Source organism: Gorilla gorilla, chromosome 6 (genome assembly GCF_029281585.2).
Source record: "Gorilla gorilla gorilla isolate KB3781 chromosome 6, NHGRI_mGorGor1-v2.1_pri, whole genome shotgun sequence".
NCBI lineage: Eukaryota > Metazoa > Chordata > Mammalia > Primates > Hominidae > Gorilla > Gorilla gorilla.
Window position 1 is genome coordinate 80,948,953 of NC_073230.2, and position 25,995 is coordinate 80,974,947.

At 44.4% G+C, this 25,995-nt stretch overlaps 2 protein-coding genes across 6 annotated transcripts in view; one reads left to right on the forward strand and one right to left on the reverse strand.

The window, feature by feature from the left end:
• On the reverse strand, positions 1-18,589 carry LOC101127516 (putative STAG3-like protein 4). Of its 5 annotated transcripts, none has more exons than XM_063708593.1 (6): positions 18,321-18,589; positions 16,969-17,223; positions 15,094-15,190; positions 12,027-12,231; positions 11,447-11,598; positions 1-941 (listed from the first exon to the last, which is right to left on the reverse strand). In XM_063708593.1, exons 3-6 carry the CDS (start codon positions 15,178-15,180, stop codon positions 933-935), a joined length of 453 nt encoding a protein of 150 aa, XP_063564663.1. In that variant the 5' UTR covers positions 15,181-15,190; positions 16,969-17,223; positions 18,321-18,589; the 3' UTR covers positions 1-932. The 5 variants fall into 5 exon arrangements, with proteins under 5 accessions (XP_063564663.1, XP_030868800.1, XP_055248668.1 ...); XM_063708592.1 differs by lacking the exon at positions 1-941 and adding an exon at positions 2,107-2,272 and having other exon boundaries at positions 17,102-17,223; positions 18,321-18,572; XM_055392694.2 differs by lacking the exon at positions 1-941 and adding an exon at positions 2,107-2,272 and having other exon boundaries at positions 18,321-18,572.
• Positions 18,158-25,995, forward strand: part of LOC115933283 (putative postmeiotic segregation increased 2-like protein 2) — a 10,552-nt gene continuing 2,714 nt past the window's right edge. Inside the window, exons 1-6 of the mRNA XM_055347852.1 lie at positions 18,158-18,322; positions 18,646-18,823; positions 21,781-21,915; positions 23,897-23,983; positions 24,161-24,263; positions 25,464-25,647. Of these exons, the coding sequence (XP_055203827.1) occupies positions 18,158-18,322; positions 18,646-18,823; positions 21,781-21,915; positions 23,897-23,983; positions 24,161-24,263; positions 25,464-25,647 (852 nt within the window). The remainder of the gene's footprint in view (positions 18,323-18,645; positions 18,824-21,780; positions 21,916-23,896; positions 23,984-24,160; positions 24,264-25,463; positions 25,648-25,995) is intronic.

Here is a 25,995-nt window from a genome sequence, read left to right on the forward strand (position 1 = left end):
GGGTGTTCTTTTTTTTTTTTTTTTTTTTTTGAGGCGAAGTCTCGCTCTGTGGCCCAGGCGGGAGTGCAGTGGCGCAATCTCGGCTCACTGCAAGCTCCGCCTCCCGGGTTCACGCCATTCTCCTGCCTCAGCCTCCCGAGTAGCTGGGACTACAGGCGCCCGCCATCACGCCCGGCTAATTTTTTTGTATTTTTAGTAGAGACGGGGTTTCACCGTGTTAGCCAGGATGGTCTCGATCTCCTGACCTCGTGATCCGCCCGCCTCGGCCTCCCAAAGTGCTGGGATTACAAGCGTGAGCCACCGCGCCCGGCCGAGGGTGTTCTTAAGAGCCACTGATTTAGTCAATTATCAAAAATCACATTATAATAAATGCTGTTCTAAGAATTTTGATTAACCTTTAAATAAATGTTACTTTGGAGAAAAAAATCTGCCAAATGTGTTAATGATAAATTGTGAAGTGGTAGTAATTGCAAGTATGGCTTTATAGATAATATAGTTAATTGATACCACCCTCTCAAGCATATACAGCACATCAGCTGCTATGAGCCTGGGTGATAGTAATGGTGTCTATGGCATTTATGATGCATTGAGGATGACATGAGTAAAATGAAAACTTAGAGCACTCACCAGGATCATTCTTTCATGGACATCTGATGCCCATGGTCAAGTAAATTTTTAATGACACATAGTCACTACACACCTTTCAGCCTTCTGGAGAGGTAAGTGTACATTGATCTGTCCTAATTAGCCTTGCAGAGTACTTCAGACATCCCTGCAGGAACACTATTATTTAATAAAATAGAAGCTGTTTTTTCACAAGCTCAGCACTTGCTCCTTGGATAGCTGTATTGTTTTTTTGGTCTTCTCTCTTTTTTTTTTTTTAAACTCGTATCTCATGTCTCATGTTCGTCTTTGTCTTTGACAATGTAGTATTAATGCAGCTGCATGAAAAAGTAAGCAAAATTAAGGAATGAGTCTGATTATGAAGGTTCATTGCTATTATAAGAACCCGTAGAGCACACATCCATTCCTTCCCTAATGACCCCCAAAAAAGGCAGCTTGACCCAGAAAAGTAAGCCTTTTAAATTGTGGCATCTGGGCTGGGCGCCATGGCTCACACCTGTAATCCCAGCACTTTGGGAGGCTGAGGCAGGCAGGTCACTTGAGGTCAGGAATTCGAGACCAAGCTGGCCAACATGAGACCTTGTCTCTACTAAAAATACAAAAATTAGCCAGGCGCAGTGGCTCATGCCTGTAGTCCCAGCTACTTGGGAGGCTGAGACAGGAGAATCACTTGAACCCAACAGGCAGAGGTTGCAGTGAGCCGAGATCGTGCCACTGCACTCAAGCCTGCGCTACAGGGTAGGACTCCTTCTTAAAAAAAAAAAAAAAAAAAAAGGTGAAGTCTGGGCTATAGGGCCCAAGGTTCTGAATTTCTAACAAGCTCCCGATAATGCTCAAGCTCCTGGTCCATGGGCCACACTTTCAGTAGCAGGGTTCCAATAGTATTTCCTGGCTGAAGCCAGTGGCTCATGCCTATAATCCCAGCACTTTGGAAGGCAGCAGGTAGATCACCTGAGGTCAGGAGATTGAGACCAGCCTGGCTAACATGGTGAAACGCCATCTCTACTAAAAATACAAAAATCAGCTGGGCATGGTGGCACACACCTGTAATCCCAGCTACTTGGGAGTCTGAGGCAGGAAAATCGCTTGAACCCGGGAGGGGGAGGTTGCAGTGAGCTGTGATTGCACCACTGCACTTCAGCCTGGGTGACAAAGCAAGACCCTGTCTCAAAAAAATATAAAATACTGGCTGGGTGCAGTGGCTCATGCCTGTAATCCCAGCTCTTTGGGAGGCCAAGGGGGTGGATCACCTGAGGTCAGGAGTTCAAGACCAGTCTGGCCAACATGGGGAAACCCTGTCTCTACTAAAAATGCAAAAATTAGCCAGGCATGGTGGCAGGCACCTGTAATCCCAGGTACTCAGGAGGCTGTGGCAGGAGAATCGCTTGAACCCAGGAGGCAGAGGTTGCAGTGAGCTGAGATCACACCACTGTACTCCAGCCTGGGCAACAAAAGGGAAACTCTGTCTCAAAAAAAAAAAAAAAAAAAAAAAAGATGTCTATTTATTCAAATAAGGAATGCACATATACAAAATTCCAAAGGTACAAAAGAGTAAGCTGTTAGAATTTCATGTTTCTCTCCTGTCTCGCAGCCACGTTGGTTTGTTCTCCTGAGGGAAGAGCTGTTTCCAATTTCTTGTGTGCATTCTCTGAAATGGTTATGCATATACGTTCACATCTGGGTGTATACAATTTTTTTTTTTTTTTTTGAGACGGAGTCTCGCTCTGTCGCCCAGGCTGGAGTGCAGTGGCATGATCTCGACTCACTGCAAGCTCCACCTCCCAGGTTCACGCCATTCTCCTGCCTCAGCCTCCTGAGTAGCTGGGACTACAGATACCCACCACCACGCCCGGCTAATTTTTTGTATTTTTAGTAAAGATGGGGTTTCACCGTGTTAGCCAGGATGGTCTCGATCTCCTGACCTCGTGATCCACCCACCTCGGCCTCCCAGAGTGCTGGGATTACAGGGGTGAGCCACCGTGCCCGGCCATATAATTATTTTTACACAAACTGTATGCCATTTACAGTGTTCAGCACCTCACTTTTCTCACTAATGATATATCTTGGAGATTGGCCTCTGTGGGTGCAGGAAGGCTTCCTCACTTTTCATGGCTGCAGAGTCTATGGTACGGAGGTCCACAGTTTTATTTCATTTATTTATTTATTTAATTTTGAGACAGGGTCTCACTCTGTCACCCAGGCTGGAGTGCAGAGGCACCATCTCGGCTCACTGCAACCTCCCAGGTTCAAGCTATCCCCCTGCCTCAGCCTCCCTAGTAGCTGGGATTACAGGTGCCCACCACCAAGCCTGCCTAATTTTTGTATTTTTAGTAGAGACGGGGTTTTACCATGTTGGCCAGGCTGGTCTTGGACTCCTGAGCTCAAGTGATCCGCCCACCTCGGCCTCCCAAAGAGCTGGGATTACAGGCGTGAGCACCATGCCCACCCATGCCTCCTCTTTTTTTAAGAGAGAGAGTCTCACTCTGTCACCCAGGCTGGAGTGCAGTGGTGCAATCATAACTCACTGCATTCTCGAACTCCTGGGCTCAAACGATCCTCCTGCCTCAGCCTCCTGAGTAGCTGAAACTACATGTGAATGCCACCACACCCAGCTAATTTTTTGTTTGTAGAGATGTAGAGACAAGGATCTTGCTATGTTGCTCAAGCTGGTCTTGAACACCTGACTTCCAGCCCTCCTCCTGCCTCAGCCTCCCAAATTGCTGGGATTACCAGAGTGAGCCACCTCGCCCAGCCTCCAGACCTTTTTGAATTCCAGAATTGAAAAGCAATTTTAGATCTATAATATGGTTTTTAGAAGATTGCTGAGGGCCTTGATAAAAAACAACAGTGGGGAGAGGAGAGCTTGAACTAACACTTACTGGAAGAAGACAAAGAAATCCTAGGCTGGGCACAGTGGCTCAGGCCTGTAAACCCTGCAATTTGGGAGGCCGAGGCAGGCAGATCACTTGAGGTCAAGAGTTTGAGACCAGCCTGGCCAACATGGTGAAATGCCATCTCTCCTAAAAATACAAAATTATCCAGGTACAGTGGCATGTGTCTGTAGTCAGGAGGCTGAGGCAGGAGAATTGCTTGAAACGAAGTGAGATTAAACCACTGACTCCAGCCTGGGCAGTAGAGTGAGACTCCATCTCGAAAAAAACAAAACAAAACAAACACAACAGAAATGAGAAAACAAAACCCGGCCAGGTGCGGTGGCGCAACGCCTGTAATCCCAGCACTTTGGAAGTCCGAGGCGGCTGGATCACGAGGTCAGGAGTTTGAGACCAGCCTGATCAACATGGTGAAACCCTAGCTCCACTAAAAATACAAAAATCAGCTGGGCATGGTGGCAGGCGCCTGTAATCCCAGCTACTCAGGAGGCTGAGGCAGGAGTATCGCTTGAACCTGGGAGGCAGAGCTTGCAGTGAGCTGAGATTGCACCACTGCACTCCAGCCTGGGCGACGGAGCAAGACTCTGTCTCAAAAAAAAAAAAAAAAAGAACAGAATGTTCTAGGCATTTTAAAAATACATTTTATTTATTTTAGTATGTATTCATTTATTTTTGAGATGAAGTCTGGCTCTCTTGCCCAGGTTGGAGTGCAGTGGCGAGATCTCGGCTCACTGCAACCTCTGCTTCCTGGGCTCAAAGCACCCTCCCACTTCAGCCTCCTGAGTAGGTGGGACTACAGGTGCCTGCCACCATGCCTGGCTAACTTTTGTATTTTTTGTAGAGATGAGGTTTCGCAATGTTGCCTAGACTGGTCTCCAACTCCTGGGCTCAAGTGATTCTCCTGCCTTGGCCTCCCCAAATGCTGGGATTACCGGTGTACCCACCACACCTGGCCTCTGGGCAGATTTTTATGTTTTTATTTTTAATTTTTAATGTTTTTTTTTTGGTATCTAAAATACCAAAATACCATTCTGTCACCCAGGCTGGAGTGCAGTGGCATGATCTTGGCTCACTGCAACCTCCAACTCCCAGGTTCAAGCAATTCTCCTGCCTCAGCCTCCCGAGTAGCTGAGATTACAGTCGCTCACTACCATGCCCTGCTAATTTTTGTATTTTTAGTACAGACAGGGTTTCACGATGTTGACCAGGCTGGTCTCAAATTTCTGACCTCAGGCGATCCACCTGCCTCTGCCTCCCGAAGTGCTGTAATTACAGGCATGAGCCACTGTGCCTGGTCTGTTTTTGTTTGTTTGTTTGTTTGTCTTTTGAGACAGAGTCTAGTTGCCCAGGCTGGAGTTCAATGGCGTGATCTTGGCTCACTGCAACCTCTGCTTCCCCGGCTCAAGAGATTCTTCTACCTCAGCCCCCTAAGTAGCTGGGATTACTGGTGCATGCCACAACACCCAGCTAATTTTTTTTTTGTATTTTTAGTAGAGATGGAGTTTTCACCATGTTGGCCAGGCTGGTCTCAAGCTCCTGACCTCAAGTGATCTGCCTGTCTTGGCCTCCCAAAGTCCTTGGATTACAGGCATGAGCCATCATGCCTGGCCAGCAGGCAAGACACAGGGTTTATTGAGGGGACTTACAGGGTAGTCCAGACATGGCAGGTGGAACAGGAGAATCACACCTGCTTACAAAAAGCATGCAGTTGGGCCGGGCACGGTGGCTCATGCCTGTAATCCCAGCACTTCGGGAGGCCAAGGTGGGCGGATCACAAGGTCAGATTGAGACCAACCTGGCTAACATGGTGAAAGCCCGTCGTCTCTACTAAAAATACAAAAAATTAGCCAGGCGTGGTGGGAGGTGCCTGTAGTCCCAGCTACTCGGGAGGCTGAGGCAGGAGAATGGCGTGAACCCAGGCGGCAGAGCTTGCAGTGAGCCGAGATTGCGCCACTGTACTCCAGCCTGGGCGACAGAGCAAGACTCTGTCTCAAAAAAAAAAAAAAAAGCATGCAGTTTATAGAGCATTTCCACTTAGCACCCTCCCCCTAGCACCCTCCCTCTGGCAACCTTTACTGAACCCCAAACAAAGGCCACCATCCCCTAGATGGTCCAGGGGTTCAGATGTTCCTCACAGATAAGAAATGAATCTCCGGGTTGGCCACTCCTGGATTCCTTAGCTTAGAATTTTCAACACATACTCTTCTTAAGACCATGGGGTCATTTTCAAGGTATGCTGATGTTACTGTTGCCAGGTGTGTTTGCCATGCATCATAGCTAACCACTAGGAAGTTCTATAAGTGAGGCAAGGCCTTAAGAACATACTCTGAGCTAGAAGTGTCAAGTTGGAGGCCCTCGACATTAGAAGCCAGAGACTGGGTACACCCCACATAGTGAGAGAAGGTGAGGGCTGTGGGGATGTGTCAGCTATATCCATTGCTACCCAGCAAACCATTCCAAGTCTTAGTGGAGAAAAATAACTTTTTTTTTTTTTTTTTTTTGGTCAGAGGCAGGTTCTCACTCTGTCACCCAGGCTGGAGTGCAATGGTGCAAACACGGCTCACTGCAGCCTCAACCTCCTGGGCTCAAGTGATCCCCCCCACCTCAGCCTCCCAAGTAGCTGCAACTACAGGCATGCATCACCATGCCCCGGTAATTTTTGTATTTTTTTGTAGAGAAGGGGTTTTGCCATGTTGCCCAGTCTGGTCTTGAAGTCCTGACCTCAAGGTCTCCACCCGCCTTGGCCTCCCAAAATGCTGGGATTACAGGCATGGGCCATCACACCCAGCCTGATGTTACTACTATAACTGTTTTGTGGTACCACGAACCATGCCCATATAAGATGGCAAACTTAACAAATGTTGTCTGTGTTCTGACTACCCTACCAACAAGAGTTTCCCTGTCTCTGTCTCTCTCCTCAGGCCTCCCTATTCATTCCTTGAGACATAAAAATATTGTAATTAGGTCAATTAATAACCCTCTTAAGTATCCAAATGAAAGGAAGAGTCACATGTTTCTCATTTTAAATCAAAAGCTAGAAATGATTAAGCTTAGAGGCCAGACGTGGTGGCTCATACCTATAATCTCAGCACTTTAGGTGGCCGAGGTGGCAAATCACTTGAGGTCAGTTTGAGACCAGCCTGGCCAACATGGCGAAACCCTGTCTCTACTAAAAACAGAAAATTAGCCGGGTGCGGTGGCAGGCACCTATAATTCCAGCTACTCAGGAGGCTGAGGCAGGAGAATCGCTTGAACCTGGGAGGCGGAGGTTGCAGTGAGCCGAGATCACGCCATTGCACTCTAGCCTGGGCAACAAAGCGAGACACTGTCTCAAAAAGACAAAAAAAAAAAAAAGAAATGATTAAGCTTAGTTGAAAGCCAAGACAGGCCAATCAATAGCTAGGCCTCTTGTGCCAAACAGCCAAGTTGTGAATACAAAAGAAAAATTCTTGAAAGAAATTAAAAACGCTACTCCAGTGAACACACAAAGGGTAAGAAAGTTAAACAGTCTTATTGCTGATATAGAGACAGTTTTAGTAGTCGGAACAGAAGATCAAACCAGCCACAACATTCCCTTCAGCCAAAGCCCAATCCAGATCAATATCCTAGCTGTCTTCCATTCTATGAAGGCTGAGCAAAGTAAGGAAGCCACAGAAGAAAAGTTTGAAGCTAGAAGTTAGTTCATGAGGTTTAAGGAAAGAAGCCCTCTCCATAACATAAAAGTACAAGGTGAAGCAGCAAATACTGATAGAGAAGCAACAAGTTATCAAGAAAATCTAGCTAACATCATTGATGAAGGTGGCTACACTAAACAATGAATTTTCAGTGTGGACTAAACTGCCTTATATTGGAAAATGCCATCTAGGACTTTCACAGCTATTGAGGAGAAGTCAATGCCTGGCTTCAAAGCGTCAAAGGACAGCCTGACTCCTTGTTAGGGGCTAATGCAGTTGGTGACTTTACGTTGAAGGCAATACTCATTTACCATTTTAAAAATCCTAAGGCTCTTAAGAATTATGCTAAATCTACTCTGCCTATGCTCTATAAATGAAACAACAAAGCCTAATGATATCACATCTGTTCACAGCATGGTTTCCTGAATATTTTAAGCACATGGGTGAGACCTACTGCTCAGAAAACAAGATTCCTTTCAAAATATTACTGCTCAGTGACAAGGCACCTGGTCACCCACGAGCTCTGGTGAGGATGTACAAGGAGATCCATGTTGCTTTTTTCATGCCCACTAACACAACATCCATTTTGCAGCCCATGGAACAAGGAGTAATTTCAACTTTCAAGTCTTATTATTTCAGAAATACATTTCATAAGGCTATAGCTGCCACAGTGATTTCTCTGATGATTTGGGCAAAGTCCATCTAAAACCTCCTGGGGTTAGGCATGGTGGCTCATGCCTACAATCCCAACTTTTTGGGAGGCTGAGGTGGGAGGACTGATTAAGCCCAGGAGTTCAAGACTAGCCTGGGCAGCATAGTGAGACCCTGCCTCTACAGAAACAAAACAAAAACTAGCCAGGTGTGGTATGCAATCTGTAGTCCCAGATACTTGGGAGGATAAGGCAGGAACATCACTCAAGCACAGGAGGTTGAGGCTGTGGTGAGCCATGACTGCACCAGTGCATTCCGGTCTAGGCAAGAGAGCGAGACCCTGTCTTCAAAACGAAATACAAAAACCAGAAAAAGCCAACCCCCCATCTGGGAAGGATTCTCCATTTCATTTCATTTCATTTCATTATTTCATTTCATTTCATTCCATTCCATTTCATTTCATTTCATTTCATTTCATTTCATTTCATTTCATTCATTTCATTTCATTTCATTATTCATTTCATTTCATTTCATTATTCATTTCATTTCATTTCTTTTTCATTTCATTTCATTTCATTTCATTTTTCATTTCATTTCATTTCATCATTCCATTTCATTTCATTTCTTCCTTTCTTCTTTTCTTTTCTCTTCTCTTCTTTTCTTTTTGAGATGGAGTCTTGCTCTGTAGCGCAGGCTAGAGTGTAGTGGTGTGATCTTGGCTCACTGCAACCTCTGCCTCCTGGGTTCAAGCAATTCTCCTGCTTCAGCCTCCCAAGTAGCTGGGATTACAAGCATGCACCACCACACCTGGCTAATTTTTGTATTTTTAGTAGAGATGGGTTTTTGCCATGTTGGTCAAGCTGGTCTCAAACTCCTGACCTCACGTGATCCACCTACCTCAGCCTCCCAAAGTGCTGGGATTACAGGTTTGAGCCACTGTGCCTGGCTGGGATTCACCGTTTTAAATGCCATAAAGAACATTTGTGGTTCATGGGAGGAGGTCGAAATATCAACATTAACAAGAGTTAAGTTGATTCTAACCCTCACGGATGACTTTGAAAGGTTTAAGACTTCAGTAGAGGAAGTAACTACAGATGCAGTGGAAACGGCAAGAGAACTAGAAGTAGAAACTGAAGATGTGGCTGAATTGCTGCAACTTCATGACCTTGAACAAATAAGGAATTGCTTCTTATGGATGAGCAAGGAAAGTGGTTTCCTCAAATGGAATCTATTCCTGGTGAAGAGGTTGTGAATATTGTTGAAATGACAACAAATGATTCAGACTATGACCTAAACTTAGCTGATAAAGCAGCACCAGGGCTTGAGAGAATTGACTCTTGTTTTGAAAGAATTTCTATTGTGGGTAAAATGTCATCAAACAGCATTTCATGTTACAGAGAAATCTTTTGTAAAAGGAAGAGTCAACAGATGCAGCAAACTTCACTGTTGTCTTATTTTAAGAAATTGCTACGGCCACCCTAACCTTCAGCAACCACTACCCTGATTAGTCAGCAGCCATCAACATGGAAGCAAGACCCTCTATCAACAAAAAGCTGTAACTCGCTAAAGGTTCAGATTGCCATTAGCATTTTTTAGCAATAAAATATTTTTAAATTAAGGTACATACATGTTTTTTAGACAATAGTCTTGCACACTTAAGAGACTACAGTGTGAACATTACTTTCATATGCACTGAGAAATAAAAATTTTGATTTTTCGACTGTGTGACTCACTGTACTTCAATATTCACTTTATTGTGGTGATCTGGAATTGAACCTGCAAGATCTTCCAGGTATGATGCCCGTATATGTTTCTAACAATTTGGAAAACAAATTTTTAGTAAGTGCAGTTTGTTTAATAGTAGTGGAACCAGCAAAAATAAGAAGAAAGGAATTAGATCAGTGGTTCTCAACTGAGGCTAATTCTGTTCCCCAGGGGAGATTTAGCAGTGTCTAAAGATTTTTTGGCTGCCAGAACTTGGTGGGGGAGCAGGGTACTACTGGTATCTATCTAGTAGATAAAGGCCAGAGATGCTGCTAAACATCCCACCACGGCAGGACAGCCCCGCAATGTCCATAGTGCCATTGTTGAAAAATCCTGGATCACATGAACAATAGACACCAAAGAACCAGAATTATAAGGAGAAAGGGAACATTCTTTAAGACAACAGACCCCACCTCTTCAATTATGTAAGAACAACATATCATTTTTGACAAGACATACTTAAGTCTTTACGGCTGAAGTACCTATATGTCCATATTTTACAGTAATATAGCAAAAACAGGCGAAGCAAATATGTAAAATATTTGGGAAAGGGAGACTGAGAAAAGGCTACTGGCTTTAGGAATTAGGAAGTCATTGGTTTGGAAAGAACAGTTTCAAAGAAAAATGGAAAATAAGCTAGGTAGCAAAAAGGATTCAGTTAGTTGGACATTAAGGAAGTAAGGAAATACTACCCTAAAAGGAAGGATGGAAAAAAAGAGTAATTCACAGAGGAGCAGAGTCAAATAAAGATTCAAGAGCCTATATATATTTATAAGTGGAGAGAAGAAAATAGTGGGGAGGAAGAAATTAAGGATAAAATGGGGGAATTATAATGATAACTGACTAAGCAAGAGCCCAGAGAAGCCAAAAAAAAAAAAAAAAAAAGAATAAGAAAAATAAAAGAAAGATTCGCACTGTGTACATAATTTAAAATCCAGGATAGATTAATACACATAAGCTTTTAAGATCAAACTGACAATTAAAAATAACAAAAGAGAATGAGAGAAGTAGAAAGTTTCCTTCTCTAATGATTTAGAATGGAAGAGACCTTTTGTGAGGGCTAGAGAAAAAGCCAAATGATATGGCCAGACATGGTGAGTCCTGCCAACCTCATAGGAGGGGTCTCAGACACTAACAGAAAGTAAGGAGAAAAACAGTAGTGTTACTCTTATGACAGACCCAGCTGATTAAAGATTTCATCAGTGTCAAAGATTCTGCTATGGCTTATGCCCTCCAGTGGTCATCTTTAAGTTTAAAAGGAACAAAACTACTATGTGCCAAGTGAGGCAATTTACTCATCATCTCATTTATTCTTCACAAAAAGGTGAGATTATCCCTTTCTTTAAAGAAAAGAAAACTGAAGAGAGGTTACATAAGGCTATGGAGCTAGTGACTAAATGGAACAGAATTTAAAGCCAGGAGTTCACTGGAAGGCCTGTGCTCTTTCCATTCCTTGAAAATTTGGCCTCCCTTGTCAGTGGTTGGCTTTTAGTACTCCTGTGGTCACTTGCACACTGCACACTTGACGAGTAGGTCAAAACTTAATTCCTTGCATGACAGGCAGGTACAGCACTTAAACTCTTCTGACAATAAGTGCTGACAAAGAAAAACTGAGCAAAAGTGGAATTCAAGAGAACTCTAAATTACACATATTTGTTGAGCCCACAACCCAGAAAAAAGGTGAGCATGCAATGACCCCTTACAGGATGGGTCTATGAAACTATTGCCAGACTCCGTTATTCATGATCTTGAAAGACTGCCCAGGGCCTGATAAGGGGGTCTGTGGCAGAATTGGGTGCAAGTTGGGAAAAAGGGAAGGAAGAAGCAGGGAACACTCCTCACCTCTTTGTGTTTCTCCAACAGGCTCTCCAGCCGCTCAGGTGCCCTCTGCCCTGGCCCCTTGTTTCTTTCAGCCTCATACTGACGCTGATTGCTATCTTGGTGCAGACTCAGTTGGAGGGCAACTCTTACCAGGGAGGTCATCAGTTTCATAGCTTTGAGTAAGGAAAAAGAGATAAAGAAATCATTATTGAGGTCAGAGGAGAGAGGATGAGTAGAAGGAAAAAATAGAAGGAAAGAAGGGCAATAAAAATGAGAAGCCAGAGGTGGGTGACCCTAAAATCCTAAGACTGCCTGTCCTGGGGTGGACTGTTTCCCTCTAACCCTTGTGGTCTTCTTTTAACCATCAGCATACCCCTAGTGGTGAGCTCTGACAAAAATACTAAGCCTGGAAATTGTTGCTGTGATCTACCCCTTCTCAAAACTCCACCAGTGAGAAACCGGATTGAAGTTTAGGATAAAAGAGGCATGGCCTTGAAGTGAAGAGCCAAGACGCAGGTAGGAAAGAAGACCCTGAATCAGAGAACAGAGGAAAGTCCTATAAATCCCCAGGAGAATGTCCAGAATGAAAATGAATGCTCACCAGCCAGGGTGCTAGTGTGACAGAAGGCGCGGACTTGTGAGTCTGAGAGGCCAGTGAGCAGGGAGATGAGGTTGTCCACAGGGAAGTCATCATGGAGGAGGCTGTACTGGCACCGACAGACCAATGTCCCCACAAACTCACAGAAGCTGCCCTGGAACTTCTTCCAGGATAGACCTGGAGCTGTCAGAGGATAGTCCCCCGAGTCCTACAAAAGGATGTATGAAAAGGATGGGAAAGTTATGACCAGGTCCATGAAGTCATAGGGGCTTGGATGTCAAAACCCAACAGTCTAGTAAAAATATCTCTGTTATGCTTCATTTCCTGGCTGTCTCCCCAGTTTGAGAGGCATATTCAGATCTCTTTTACCCCCAAGAGACTGAACTCCACCTTCTAAAAGCTACCCTATTTCACAGAATCAAAAAGAAGGGGATAATAGGCATTGTGTTTTGAAATAAGAGGGGTAAGAGGATCCTGGTCATCTTCTTCCACCTCATTAAACGCTCTGTTAGGTGCTGGATGATCTCTGAGTTGGACATCTTCTTGAACATCTCAGGGCTCACAGTGCCTAAAGAATGAAGGATATGAGGTGCTTACAAGGAAAATAACAGGATGCTGTGATCATTTACAGATATACCTGAATATGAGCAAGGAAACACTGTGCAAAGAGCTTAGGTGGGGAATCAGAAGACCCCCTGGTCAACGGTCTGCCAACATCCAACTGTGTATCTGCTATAAGGGAATCTCTCTAAAAACCCAAAGGAAGGGAGCCATAGGTTATGGTGTAGACACGGCCAAATCCAAAAACCACACCTCACACAACCAGGCTGAAAATTACACAGAAATGGCATCAAGAAACCCCAATCACAAAGATACAACTCTCTTAAGGGGATGGACCCCAAGTTCCTGAGGAATATGTGCTTTGCCAAGAAGCACAACAAGAAGGGCCTAAAGAAGATGCAGGCTGGCCGGGCGCAGTCGGTCAAGCCTGTAATCCCAGCACTTTGGGAGGCCGAGGCAGGCGAATCACAAGGTCAGGAATTCTAGACCAGCCTGGCCAACATGATGAAACCCAGTTCTCTACTAAAAATGGAAAAAATGAGCTGGGCGTAGTGGCGGGTGCCTGTAATCCCAGCTACTCGGGAGGCTGAGGCAGGAGAATTGCTTCAACCCGGGAGGCAGAGGTTGCAGTGAGCTGAGATTGCACTACTGCACTCCAGCCTGGGCAACAAGTGAGACTCTGTCTCAAAACAAAAAAAGCAAAACAAAACAAAAAAAGAAGATGCAGGGCAACAATGCCAGGGTCATGGGTGTACATGCCGAGGCTATCGAGCCCCTCGTAAAGCCCAAGGACGTTAAGCCCACTTGCCTACACTGCCCACCCCAAGCTTGAGAAGCATGCTTGTGCCCACAATGCCAAGGGGCTCAGACTGTACCAGCCAAAGGCCAAGGATCAAATGAAGGCCCAGGCTGCAGCTCCAGCTTCAGTTCCAGCTCAGGCTCCCAAAGGTGCCCAGGCCTGTACAAAGGCTTCAGAGTAGAGACCTCTGTCTGCCAACGTGAGGACAGAAGGACTGGTGTCCTCCTGCACTATTTGTACAAATAAACCTGAGGCAGGATTTGTTTGAAAAAAAAAAAGGAATCAAGCAGTGAAAAACTGTGCCCAAAAATAAACAACAACAAAACAACAACAACAACAACAAAACAGGCCAGGCGCGATGGCTAACGCCTGTAATCCCAACACTTTGGGAGGCCGAGGCAGGTGAATCACCTGAGGTCAGGAGTACAAGACCAGCCTGGCGAAACCCCATCTCTACTAAAAATACAAAAATTAGCCACGTAGGCCGGGCGCAGTGGCTCAAGCCTGTAATCCCAGCACTTTGGGAGGGTGAGATGGGCAGATCACGAGGTCAGGAGTTCAAGACCAGCCTGGCCAATATGGTGAAACCCTGTCTCTACTAAAAATACAAAAATTAGCTAGGCATGGTGGTGTGCACCTGTAGTCCCAGCTACTCAGGAGGCTGAGGCAGAAGAATCACTTGAACCTGGGATGCGGAGGTTGTGGTGAGCCGAGATTGTGCCACTGGACTCCAGCCTGGGCGACAGAGCCAGACTCCGTCTCAAAGAAAAAAAAAAATTAGCCACATATGGTGGCACATGCTTGTAATCCCAGCCACTTGGGAGGCTGAGGCATGAGAATCACTTAAACCCAGGATGTAGAGGTTGCAGTGAGCCCAGATCGTGCCACTGCACTCCAGCCTGGACAATCGAGTGAGATTCTGTCTCAAAAACAAAAACAAAAACAAAACAAAACAAAACAAAACAAAACAAAAGAGAGTAATAAAACTCAGCCAGACGCTGATTTCTTATATAATACAACCTGACTGAGACCATCTGTCCCAATAAATTAAGCCATGGCAGTAAGAGTTCTGGGGGTACCACAGCTACAGAGGAGAAATATGGGCAAAGTAGCTGGGAAATAAAGAGTAAGAAAATAACAGATTATTGCATCTAGAAAGACTAAAGGGTGTCCTCAAATTTGTGCCATAACATAAGCATGATTACTTCTTTTTCCCCAAAGTTTCTTGTCTCTAAACCAACATGGTTCCCTACTGGATCACTTTCCATATTTATCAACAAAAAATTTAGTTAAAGAAGTGAAACTTTTCTCTCTTTTTTTTTTTTTGAAGACAGTCTGGCTCTGTCGCCCAGGTTGGAGTGCAGTGGCGCTATCCAGGCTCACTATAACCTCCACCTCCTGGGTTCAAGCAATTCTACAGGCATGAGCCACATACCCAGATAATTTTTTGTATTTTAGTAGGGGTTTCACCATGTTGCCCAGGCTGGTCTTCAACTCCTGACCTCAAGTGATCCACCCGCCTCAGCTTCCCAAAGTGCTGGGATTACAGGTGTGAGTCACAGTGCCCGGCCTAAATAAGTAAAATTTTTCTAATGCTTTACTATCTTCCTTTATTTAGGAAATATCTAATCCTACTTATCTAAATGGAGAAAGAATTCATAACATAGGAACAAAAGGCTGGGAATTAGAAAGGGGGAGCAGTTTCCTCACCTTTACATCCACAAGATCAGATGAAAAAGTTAACAAGCTCCAGAAATCCTGCATCCTGGTCTTGCTTGTAGCTATCCAGCCACTCATCTACCAAAGACTAGTAAAAAAAAAATACAGATGACTTCTACTTCTGGCAATATAACAGAACAGAAATCCTATATGATCTTCCCAGTTGAACCATCTAAACTTCTGTAAAACATTTAAAACATCTTTCACAATGTACTGGTGAACTAGAATGAAAGGTAAAATTTCATATAGTCCAAAAATGAGGTGTAGTAGCAACCCTGGGAGGTAAGCAAACTGACTTTTGCCCTAAAGGTTTCATTAATCCCTGGGGACCCTGACTTTGTATCCAGATGGCTGCATGGAGTGCAGAGCACAGGAGGTAGAGTCTAAGCTTCTTCCAAGACGAGTAGTCCAAGAGGAGGCACCTAAATAAAGCTGGGTCCTGCAAAAAGTCACATCCTCAAGGAAGTGAGATTGAACACTAAACCTATAGGGCAGATGGCGACAGCAAGAAAACTACCTTGTTATGACCTGAGGGTGCAGTGGAGGGAAAAAAAATAACTCCTCCTTGAGAATTCATAACCATAGTGAGCCCTCAGATCTGGATTTGCAGTCAAGATTCATACCACATACATGATCAGAATAATCTTTTTTATCTTTTCCTTTTGTTTTTTTTTTTTTTTTTGAGGCAGTCTTACTCTGTAGCCCAAGCTAGAGCGCAATGGCGATATCTCAGCTCACTACAACCTCCACCTCCCAGGTTCAAGCATTCTCCTGCTTCAGCCTCTCGAGTAGCTGGGATTACAGGTATGCGCCACCACGCCTGGCTAATGGCTAATTTTTGTATTTTTAGTAGACACAGGGTTTCACCATATTGGCCAGGCTGGTCTCGAACTCCTGACCTCAAGTGAGGCCCACCTTAGCCTCCCAAAGTGCTTGGATTATAGGCATGAGCCACCACATCCAGCCCAGAATAATCATTCAGATAATTAAAAGTGATTCAGGCTGGGAGCAGTAACCCAAGTAAAGTGAAACTCATGTTGCCCAGGCTGGTCTACCAAAAACAGAATAATTAGTCAGGCATGGTGGCACATGCCTATAGTCCCAGCTATGCGAGAGGCTGAGGTGGGAGGGTCACCACCTTGCCACTGAGGGAGGTCAAATCAGCAGGGAGCCGTGATAGCAACACTGCACTCCAGCCCAGAAAGAATGAGAACCTGTCTCAAAAAAAAAAAAAAGAAAAGAAAAGAAAAGTGATTCTGGAGTGTCCCCAGGCAACTGTCAAAGCAACAGCAGGTTCCTCTCTTAAAAACCCACCTTTGGGGCCAGGCGCGGTGGCTCACACCTGTAATCCCAGCACTTTGGGAGGCCGAGGCAGGCAGATCACGAGGTCAGGAGATCGAGACCATCCTGGCTAACATGGTGAAACCCTGTCTCTACTAAAAATACAAAAATTTAGCCAACATGGTTGCAGGTGCCTGTAGTCCCAGCTATTCGGGAGGCTGAGGCAGGAGAATGGCCTGAACCCGGGAGGCGGAGCTTGCAGTGAGCAGAGATCACGCCACTGCACTCCAGCCTGGGTGACAGAGCGAGACTCCGTCTCAAAAAAAAAAAAAAAAAAAAAACCCACCTTTGACCTAGGCCCCAAAGAATTCCAGCACATAAGAACTCCAGGGAAAATGAGTGGCTCACAATAAACCTAGTAAAACATATAAAGAAACAAGGCACTGACAAAATTATTTCACAAACACTTTAGATAATCATCTATCATAGATTATAAAATGACTATGTTTAATAAAATTTTAAAAATAAAAGAGGGAGAGAATGGGCTCAAAAAAAGAAATAAAAGACCAGGCATGTGGCTCGTACCTGTAATCCCAGCACTTTGGAAGGCCGAGGCGGGTGGATCATGAGGTCAAGAGATCAAGACCATCCTGGCCAAAATGGTGAAACCCCGTCTCTGCTAAAAATACAAAAATTAGTTGGGTGTGGTGGCGTGCACCTGTAATCCAAGCTACTCAGGAGGCTGAGATGGGAGAACTGCTTGAACCCGGGAGGCAGAGGTTGCAGTGAGCCGAGATCACACCACTGCACTCCAGCCTGGGTGACACAGTGAAACTCTGTCTGAAAAAAACAAACAAACAAAAAACAAATAAAAACCCAGACTATATTGTTTAGGGATACTTAGCTGACAAAATAATAGACACAAATAGGACATAATTACCATAAAAATCAGGACCTTGGGGGGGGTTGGGGGGAAGGTTTAAGTGGAAAGAATGGAGCGGTGACAATGTGTGTCAACCTGGGAGGTGGTGACCCTGGAGTTCGCTTTGTAATTCCTCAAAATGAGCATTTATGTGCTATTCACTTTTCACAGGGCAGAATCTCTGAACTAACATGCTTAAGCAGCCATATGAAAAAAAAAATTATTCTCAAAATGTCTCAAAAAAACAAAAATGTTACACATATACGTATAAAATATATACACATGCGTATATATCTATATATATACGTGTGTATATATCTGTATATATACATACACGTGTACATATATATATATATATATATTTTTTTTTTTTTTTTTTCCCTCGTCGGGCGCGGTGGTTCACGCCTGGTATCTCAGCGCTTTGGGAGACCGAGGCGGGAGGATTGCTTGAGCCCTGAGAGTCTGAGACCAGCGTGAGCAACATAGTGAGACCCTTGTCTCTATTTTTTTTTTTTGAGTCGGAGTCTAGCTCTGTCGCCCAGGCTCGAGTGCAATGGCTCGATCTCAGCTCACTGCAAACTCCGCCTCCAGGGTTCAAACGATTCTCCTGCCTCAGCCTCCCGAGTGGCTGGGATTACAGGCGCCCGCCACACGCCCGGCTCATCTTTGTATTTTTAGTAGAGACGAGGCTTCAACATGTTGGTCAGGTTGGTCTCGAACTCCTGACCTCAGGTAACCTGCCTGCTTGGGCCTCCCAAAGTGCTGGGATTACAGGCGTGAGCCACGGCGCCCGGCCCGAATAAATCTTTTAAAACATAAACGTTTGGGTGAGTCCCTGGCCGGCCGGCACAAATGCCGGGGTGGGACCGCGAACCCGGTGGGACCGCGAACCGGATGGGACCGCAAACCGGGTGGGACACACTCGTTCCGGCCCGGGGGGACTCGGGCCAGCAGCCGGCCGCCGTGCGTGCGCACTTGGCGCGGGGTGGGGTCAAGGAGGGGCCCGCGCTCCTACCTGTAGGTGGCCAACGCCGGGCGCTGGGCCGCCGCTCCTGCGTTGCACGTTAGAGAGCCAGTACATGCAGGTGGGAAGCTCCACACGGAGAGGCGCGCCGCGCCCGTGATAAGGCTTTACCTGGTACATCGGCATGGCGGAACCAAAGCAAGAGAGGGTGGCGCGTGCCAAACACCAACGCTCAGAAACCGTCCGAGGCTACGACTGGGGGTGGACATCTCCCTTGCGACCCTGCTGCGGTCGTTCGGAAAAAACGCAGTCCGGTGTGCTCTGATTGGTCCATGCTCTTTGACGTCACGGACTCGACCTTTGACGGAGCTAATAGGCGAAAAGGAGAGACGGGAAGTATTTTTTTTGCCCCGCCCAGAAAGGGTGGAGCACAACGTCAAAAGCAGCCAATGGGAGCCCAGGAGGCGGGGCGCCTGTGGGAGTCGTGGAGGGAACTTTCCCAGGCCCCGAGGCGGATCGGGTATTGAGTCCATGGAGCGAGCTGAGAGCTAGAGGTGAGCTGGGCTCGCGGTCTCCCTTCTCGCGCGTCCTCTTTGAGAACCACGGCGTTCCAACCTCCCTGGAAATGGGGGGAACATGGCCGAGGGGCGTGGCGAGGCGTGGAGGCCCCGGAGCGGCGTCCTCAGCACCCCAGCCATCCAGTGCTCCTTGGTTGCGCCTTGAGGCCGAGGCAGGCTCCTTCGGGGTCCTTGGCTGCGGGCAAAGGATTCGGCCCTGTAAGGAGCTGGGTTCGGCCTGTCCCAGACAGGCCCTGCCCACATCCCATCACAGGGCCGTGAACTTGAAGCCCTAGCGTGAAATCCCCGTAGACTGAATGCATTTCCTTTCTACCTGTTCTCTCTCCCCTTTTATTTTTATTTTTATATTATTTAATTTTTAATTTTTTATTTTTGTAGAGACGGGGATTTCGCTATGTTGCTGAGGCTGATCTCGAACTCCTGAGCTCAAGCAATCCGCCCGCCTCGGCCCCCCAAGGTGCTGCAATTACAGGCCTGATGCACGCTGCCTGGCCTTTTTAAAAAATTGAGGTTATTTTGGGGAAGGTAGAGCGTCCAGACACATCCTAATTTGCATAGCTGCGCAGTTTTACAAAATGCAATGCATTTCTACCTGTTAGGATATGTGATTTCTGGCTGGTAAGCTACACCGAATCTTGGCTAGCACAGTTGCATTCCATGTCAGATATGTAAACACAAATTCACTCTCTGCATTTAAATATATTAGATAGATTTAAGTAACTACATTTAAATGTATTCACATTTAAATACATTTTCGGTCTGTATCTAAATGCGCTCCCTCCTGAAAATAAATATCTGAAGTGGGCCGGGCGCGGTGGCTCACACCTATAATCCCAGCACTCTGGGAGGCCAAGGCGGGTGGATCAGGAGGTCAGGAGTTCATGCCTAGCCTGGCCAACATGGTGAAATCCAGTTTCTACTAAAAATACAAAAATTAACTGGGCATGGTGGCGGGCGCCTGTAATCCCAGCTACTTGGGAGGCTGAGGCAGGAGAATCGCTGGAACCCAGGAGGCGGAGGTTGCAGTGAGCTGAGATCGAGCCACTGCAGTCCGGCCTCGGTGACACAGCAAGACTCCGCCTCAAAAAAAAAAAAAAAAAAATCAGAAGTGGACTGTAGCCTATAGTGTGTTGCCTAATAAATTTATTTTTAGAGATACTTCTTTCAATTTTCTGTGAGGTCATCTGCAGTTTCACATGGTAGACAGACTTAGGTGAGATTCTTAGCAAGGTGGAATGAAGAGTAAAGAGGTTTGTTTATTTCACAAGGGTTTATTGAAGGCCTACGATGTGTTAAATGCTGTAGGAAATACCCAGTGATTTCTCTTTCATGGAGGTTTCCTGCCTTCTCTTAACAAGTTATCAATTAAACGGTTTACTGGAAATTGCTAAGTTAATGAACACACGGGATACATTCTTTGGATGAGTAGACATTGGTTGGGCAGAGGAGGAAGAGGAGAGCGGTTTAGAGAGAGACCTGCTTATACACTGTAGTGTCTAAAAGAGCTTGTGATGTTCAGGAAACAATTGTTCACTGTGCTACAATATAGGGGACGGCCGGTTGCAGTGGCTCACACCTGTAATCCTAGCGCTTTGGGAGGCCAAGGAGGGCAGATCACCTGAGGTCAGGAGTTCAAGACAAGCCTGCCCAACATGGTGAAACCCCATGTCTACTAAAAACACAAAAATTAGCCGGGTGTGATGGTGGGTGCCTGTAATCCCAGCTACTTGGGAGGCTGAGACAGGAGAATCGCTTGAACCTGGGAGGCGGAGGCTGCAGTGAGCTGAGATCATGCCATTGCACTCTAGCCTGGGCGACAGGGTGAGCACTCTCAAATAATAATAATAATAATAAATAATAATAATGGTGATGATGTAGGGGACTTGATGAAGGGAAAGGATTAGAGAGATTCTGAAAAGAAGGTAGTTTTGGGCCCAGTGATGACTAGATTTTAAATTTCATGTAGTAGGAAGTGGGGCACTAGTAAATTTTTAAGCAGAAAAATTATTTGACCAGATTTGTGATTTCAAAAATAGCTCTGGTGATAGAGTGGAGGATGGCTTGGAGCAGGGAATAAGGGCAGATAAAACTGTTATAAAACTCTTAAAGTTAGGACAGCAAGAACTTTGAGGGTCTTTGCTAAGACAGCAGCTGGCAGCTTCAGTTTGGAGTAGGGGATCAAAGGCAACTGTGTATAAGGAATAGTTATGTAACTGGTACCCAATTTCTGAGATGATTTTAACTTAAACATTGTGTATTTTCCAGCATACTGTTGGTTTTTCTAATTATGTGGGAAATTATGTTGCTTTCACTTTTTTTTTTTTTTGGTCCTTACCCAGGCTGGAGTGCAATGCTGCAATCTCAGCTCACTGCAACCTCTGCCTTCTGGGTTTAAGTGATTCTCCCACCTCAGCCTCCCGAGTAGCTGGGTTTATAGGCGCCCACCGTGATGCCTGCCTAATTTTTTGTATTTTTAGTAGAGACAGGGTTTCACCATGTTGGCCAGGATGGTCTCCAACTCCTGACCTCAAGTGATCCGCCTGCCTCTGCCTCCCAAAGTGCTGGGATTACAGGCATGAGCCACCCCACCAGGCCATGCTTTCAGGTTTCAAGAAAGACACCATTGTTGCCAAAGATTTTGGTAATTTGAGAGATAGAATGTATGTTTTCTCCATGTGGATCCTAGTATAATTAGATAGTAAGGATCTGTTGAATTTGAAGTATCTATCCAGAAGTATTTTGGGTACATGTTTAAGGATTGTAAAACAGTGTTTCTATTTCTGGATATAATAAATGTATTTGTTAATATAATAAATGAATAGATTAGACCCATAAACTATTTACAGTGTTGAGTCATTTCCCACAGTTAAAATCAGGGTGAAAATATATAGCTGAATACTTGCTTTGTTTCTTGTAACATTTCTTTAGTACAGAACCTGCTAAGGCCATCAAACCTATCGATCGGAAGTCAGTCCATCAGATTTGCTCTGGGCCGGTGGTACTGAGTCTAAGCACTGCAGTGAAGGAGTTAGTAGAAAACAGTTTGGATGCTGGTGCCACCAATATTGGTAAGTTTGGGAGAGTTTTAAGCCACAAGAAATGATCAGTGTATGTTGTTGTAGTCAAGAAACATTTGTTATTGAAATAAGACTATCAAGTGTTGATGTAGTAATAAATTATTATTTTTAAGTTAAAGTTAGCACCTATTATGTGCCTAGTACTTAGCTAGGTAGTAATAATAATAACAGCTTTTATTGTGTTCTTATGGAGTGCCAGGCAGGTGTTATGCTAAGAATTGCACAGAAATATCTCATTTAATTTGCAGAATAGTTGGCCGTGGTGTTTCACGCCTGTAATCCTAGCCCTTTGAGAGGCCAAGGTGGGGGGATTGCTTGAGGCCAGAGTTCAAGACCAACCTGGCCAATTGGTGAGACCTCGTCTCTATTAAAAAAGTAAAGTAGGCCGGGTGTGGTGGCTCACACCTGTAATGCCAGCACTTTGGGAGACCAAGGCGGGTGGATACCTGAGGTCAGCAGTTTGAGACCAGCCTGTCCAAAATGGTGAAACTCTGTCTCTACTAAAAATATAAAAATTAGCCGGACCTGGTGGCAGAAGCCTGTAATCCCAGCTACTTGGGAGGCTGAGGCATGAGAATTGCTTGAACCCGGGAGGCATAGGTTGCAGTGAGCCGAGATCGTGCCACTGCACACCAGCCTGGGACAGAGCAAGACTCCGTCTCAATAAAATAAAATAAAATAGGCGTGGAGTAGTGGCTCACATCTATAATCCCAGCACTTTGGGAGGCAGAGCAGGGCTGATCATTTGAGGTCAGGAGTTCAAGACCAGCCTAACCAACATGGTAAAACCCTGTCTCTACTAAAAATACAAAAATTAGCCAGATGTGATGGTGCACGGCTGTAATCTCAGCTCCTCGGGAGGCTGAGGGAGGAGAATTGCTTGAACCTCGGAGGTGGAGGTTGCAGTGAGCCAAGATCACATCATGCCACTCCATTCCAGCCAGGGTGACAAGAGCAAAACTCCATCTCAAAAAAAAAACAAGAAAAAAAAAGAAAATAACAAAATAAAATAAACCTAAAAAATTATTAATCAGCTGAGTAACTTTATGAGATAGAACTTATTATCTTCATTTTACAGATGAGGAAATTAAGGAACAGGAAATTTCCTTTTTTTGAGATTATAAAGCTAATAAAATAGGATCCAGGAAGTCTGATTCCAGAACCAGTTGTCTTTTTTTTTTTTTTTTTTTTTTGAGATGGAGTTTCGCTCTTGTTGCCCAGGCTATAGTGCAATGGCACGATCTCGGCTCACCGCAACCTCCACCTCCCGGGTTCAAGCAATTCTGCCTCAGCCTTACGAGCAGCTGGGATTACAGGCATGCACCACCACACCTGGCTAATTTTGTATTTTTAGTAGAGACAGGGTTTCTCCACGTTGGTCAGGCTAGTCTGGAACTCCTGACCTCAGGTGATCTGCTCACTTTGGCCTCCCAAAGTGCTGGGATTACAGGCATGAACAACCGCGCCTGCCCCCCCTTTCTCCTTACTGGGTATGTTAAAATTATTTCTTTCAAAAGAAAAGCCTGGTCAAAGTGCAACGGTGTTAACCACTAATTGATCACAACCAGTTACAGATTTTTTTGTTCCTTCTCCACTCCAACTGCTTCATTTGACTAGCCTATGGACAAAAAAAAAAAAAAAAGAGGAAAGAAAAAGCTAAACTATTTAATCTGGGCTAGTAAATGGCCAGAAAGGGCTTTATAAAAATGAAATATACAAAATGATACTCGTACGTTTAACTAAAGGTATAGTTATGACTCTTCAATTTGCATATGTTATAAATAATATCAATATAAAAGCTTATAGCATGGGTCCATTTTTTTTTTTTTTCTTTTTGAGACGGAGTCTCACTGTCTCCCAGGCTGGAGTGCAGTGGCGCGATCTCGGCTCACTGCAAGCTCCGCCCCCCGGGTTCATGCCATTCTAGCATGGGTCCATTTTTAATAAATACATAAATATTTAAACTTTCTAGATCTAAAGCTTAAGGACTATGGAGTGGATCTCATTGAAGTTTCAGACAATGGATGTGGGGTAGAAGAAGAAAACTTTGAAGGCTTAAGTAAGTTGACTTTTTCTAATCCTATTATAAAAGAATTGGGCCACATGTCTCAGAATTTTGAGTAACACTGTCTTGGGAAAGGCAAAAACAGTTTTTTAAGCCAGTTACTAGATATCATGTATATCCGTTGTTTTAGCACTTGAGGTATCTTAGTCCTTACTTTACAGTCTCTTTCAGCTCTGAAACATCACACATGTAAGATTCAAGAGTTTGCCGACCTAACTGAGGTTGAAACTTTCGGCTTTCAGGGGGAAGCTCTGAGCTCACTGTGTGCACTGAGGTGATACAATGTTTTTATCCATTCACTTGACCCCTTAGAAAAACCTCTCAGAAAGTTAATTGGAATCGTTATTATTTACAATTTTCTATCTCGGTATCTCAGCTTCTAGCTTCTGAATTCTGTTTTGTCTCACTGCCAATCTAAGTCCTAGTACTTCTGAAATGTGGGAAATAAATGAATGAAATGAAGCAAATAGTATTGTTTAAAAAAAATGGTTACCCTTATTAGAACAGTAACTTCTCAATTTTAACATAACATATAGGTAATAAATGATAGTTACCATTGCTTTTCATCATCAAATTTTAGGGAAACATTTCACCAAAGCACTATTTAATTATAGCACAGATACTAAATTTTTATAATTATATTTAAATATATATATACATATATGTGTGTGTATATATATATACACATATATATGTGTGTGTGTATATATGTGTGTGTGTGTGTGTATATATATATATATATATATATATATATATATATATTTTTTTTTTTTTTTTAGACAGAGTCTCACTCTGTCACCCAGGCTGGAGTGCAGTGGCACAGTCTCAGCTCACTGCAATCTCTGCCTCCCAGGTTCAAGTGATTCTCGTGCCTCAGCCTCCTGAAGAGCTGGGACTATAGCGTGCACCACCACTCCTGGCTAATTTTTGTATTTTTAGTAGAGATGGGGTTTTGCCGTGTTGCCCAGGCTGGTCTGGAACTCCAGGCCTCAAGTGATCTGCGCTCCTCGGCCTCCCAAAGTGCCGGAATTACAGGCATGAGCCACCGCACCCTGCCTTACATATACATTTTAATTATAATATCTTTTGGATTCTTTAAAAATTTTTTAAAAATTTTTTAATTCTTTAAAAAATTCTTTAAAACAATTTTATTTGAAGAGTAATAACAAAACAAATCTCTATTTGTGAATAAATAAACCTTGAGATCATTTATGGTTTTGCAATTCAACCTGAAAAATGAAATCAAAGCTTTTATCAAAACAAAGCATGTTTAGTGCTCTCTGTCTCGCTGTCTTTTAGATGCCAAACCTTAGATTTTATGATGACTCCTCAACTGTTTAGATCTTGGTTATCTCAGAGGGATCATCAGCTTTTTAAGAAAGTTTTGAGAGAAAAGCAAGTGAAGAAAAGCGTAGTCAACGCTCAACATCACGGGTCTCTCACTGAACACACCACGCCTGGTATTCTCTCACAGCGATGTCACCATTTCTACCTGCCACGCATCGGAGAAGGTTGGGACTCGACTGGTGTTTGATCACGATGGGAAAATCATCCAGAAAACCCCCTACCCCCACCCCAGAGGGACCACAGTCAGTGTGAAGCAGTTATTTTCTACACTACCTGTGCGCCATAAGGAATTTCAAAGGAATATTAAGAAGGTACAGTAAATTAATCCTGGTTTTCAAGAGTATTGGTTAATGCACATGAGCAAAAGATTTACTAAAGATGTTTATTCTTCAGTTGATTCTCTTGCCATAATCTATTGAGAAATGCTTTATTTGCATTTCTCGTTAAAGACTTAACATTAAAGACTTAACTTTAGGGTGATTTACTTTTTTCTTTTCATCACATAGTGTTTATTAGGACTGGGCAACATAGTGAGACTCTGTTTCTATGAAAAATTTAAAAAAAAATTGACTGGGCGTGGTGGCATCCACTTGTAGTTCCAGCTACTTGGGAAGCTGAGGTGGGAGATTCACTTGAGCCCAGAAACTTGAGGCTGCAGT

What these genes read in the sequence shown, in the direction of transcription:
- LOC101127516 (XM_055392693.2), bottom strand. Translation starts at nt 15,180, where the DNA reads ATGAGTGGCTGGATAGCTACAAGCAAGACCAGGATGCAGGATTTCTGG. An exon ending in TCACACTAGCACCCTGGCTG is followed by an intron (nt 11,599 to 12,026) that starts GTGAGCATTCAT and finishes CCTTACTCAAAG; the next exon opens with CTATGAAACTGATGACCTCC. An exon ending in TGTTGGAGAAACACAAAGAG is followed by an intron (nt 2,273 to 11,446) that starts GTGAGGAGTGTT and finishes TAACCATTTCAG; the next exon opens with AGAATGCACACAAGAAATTG.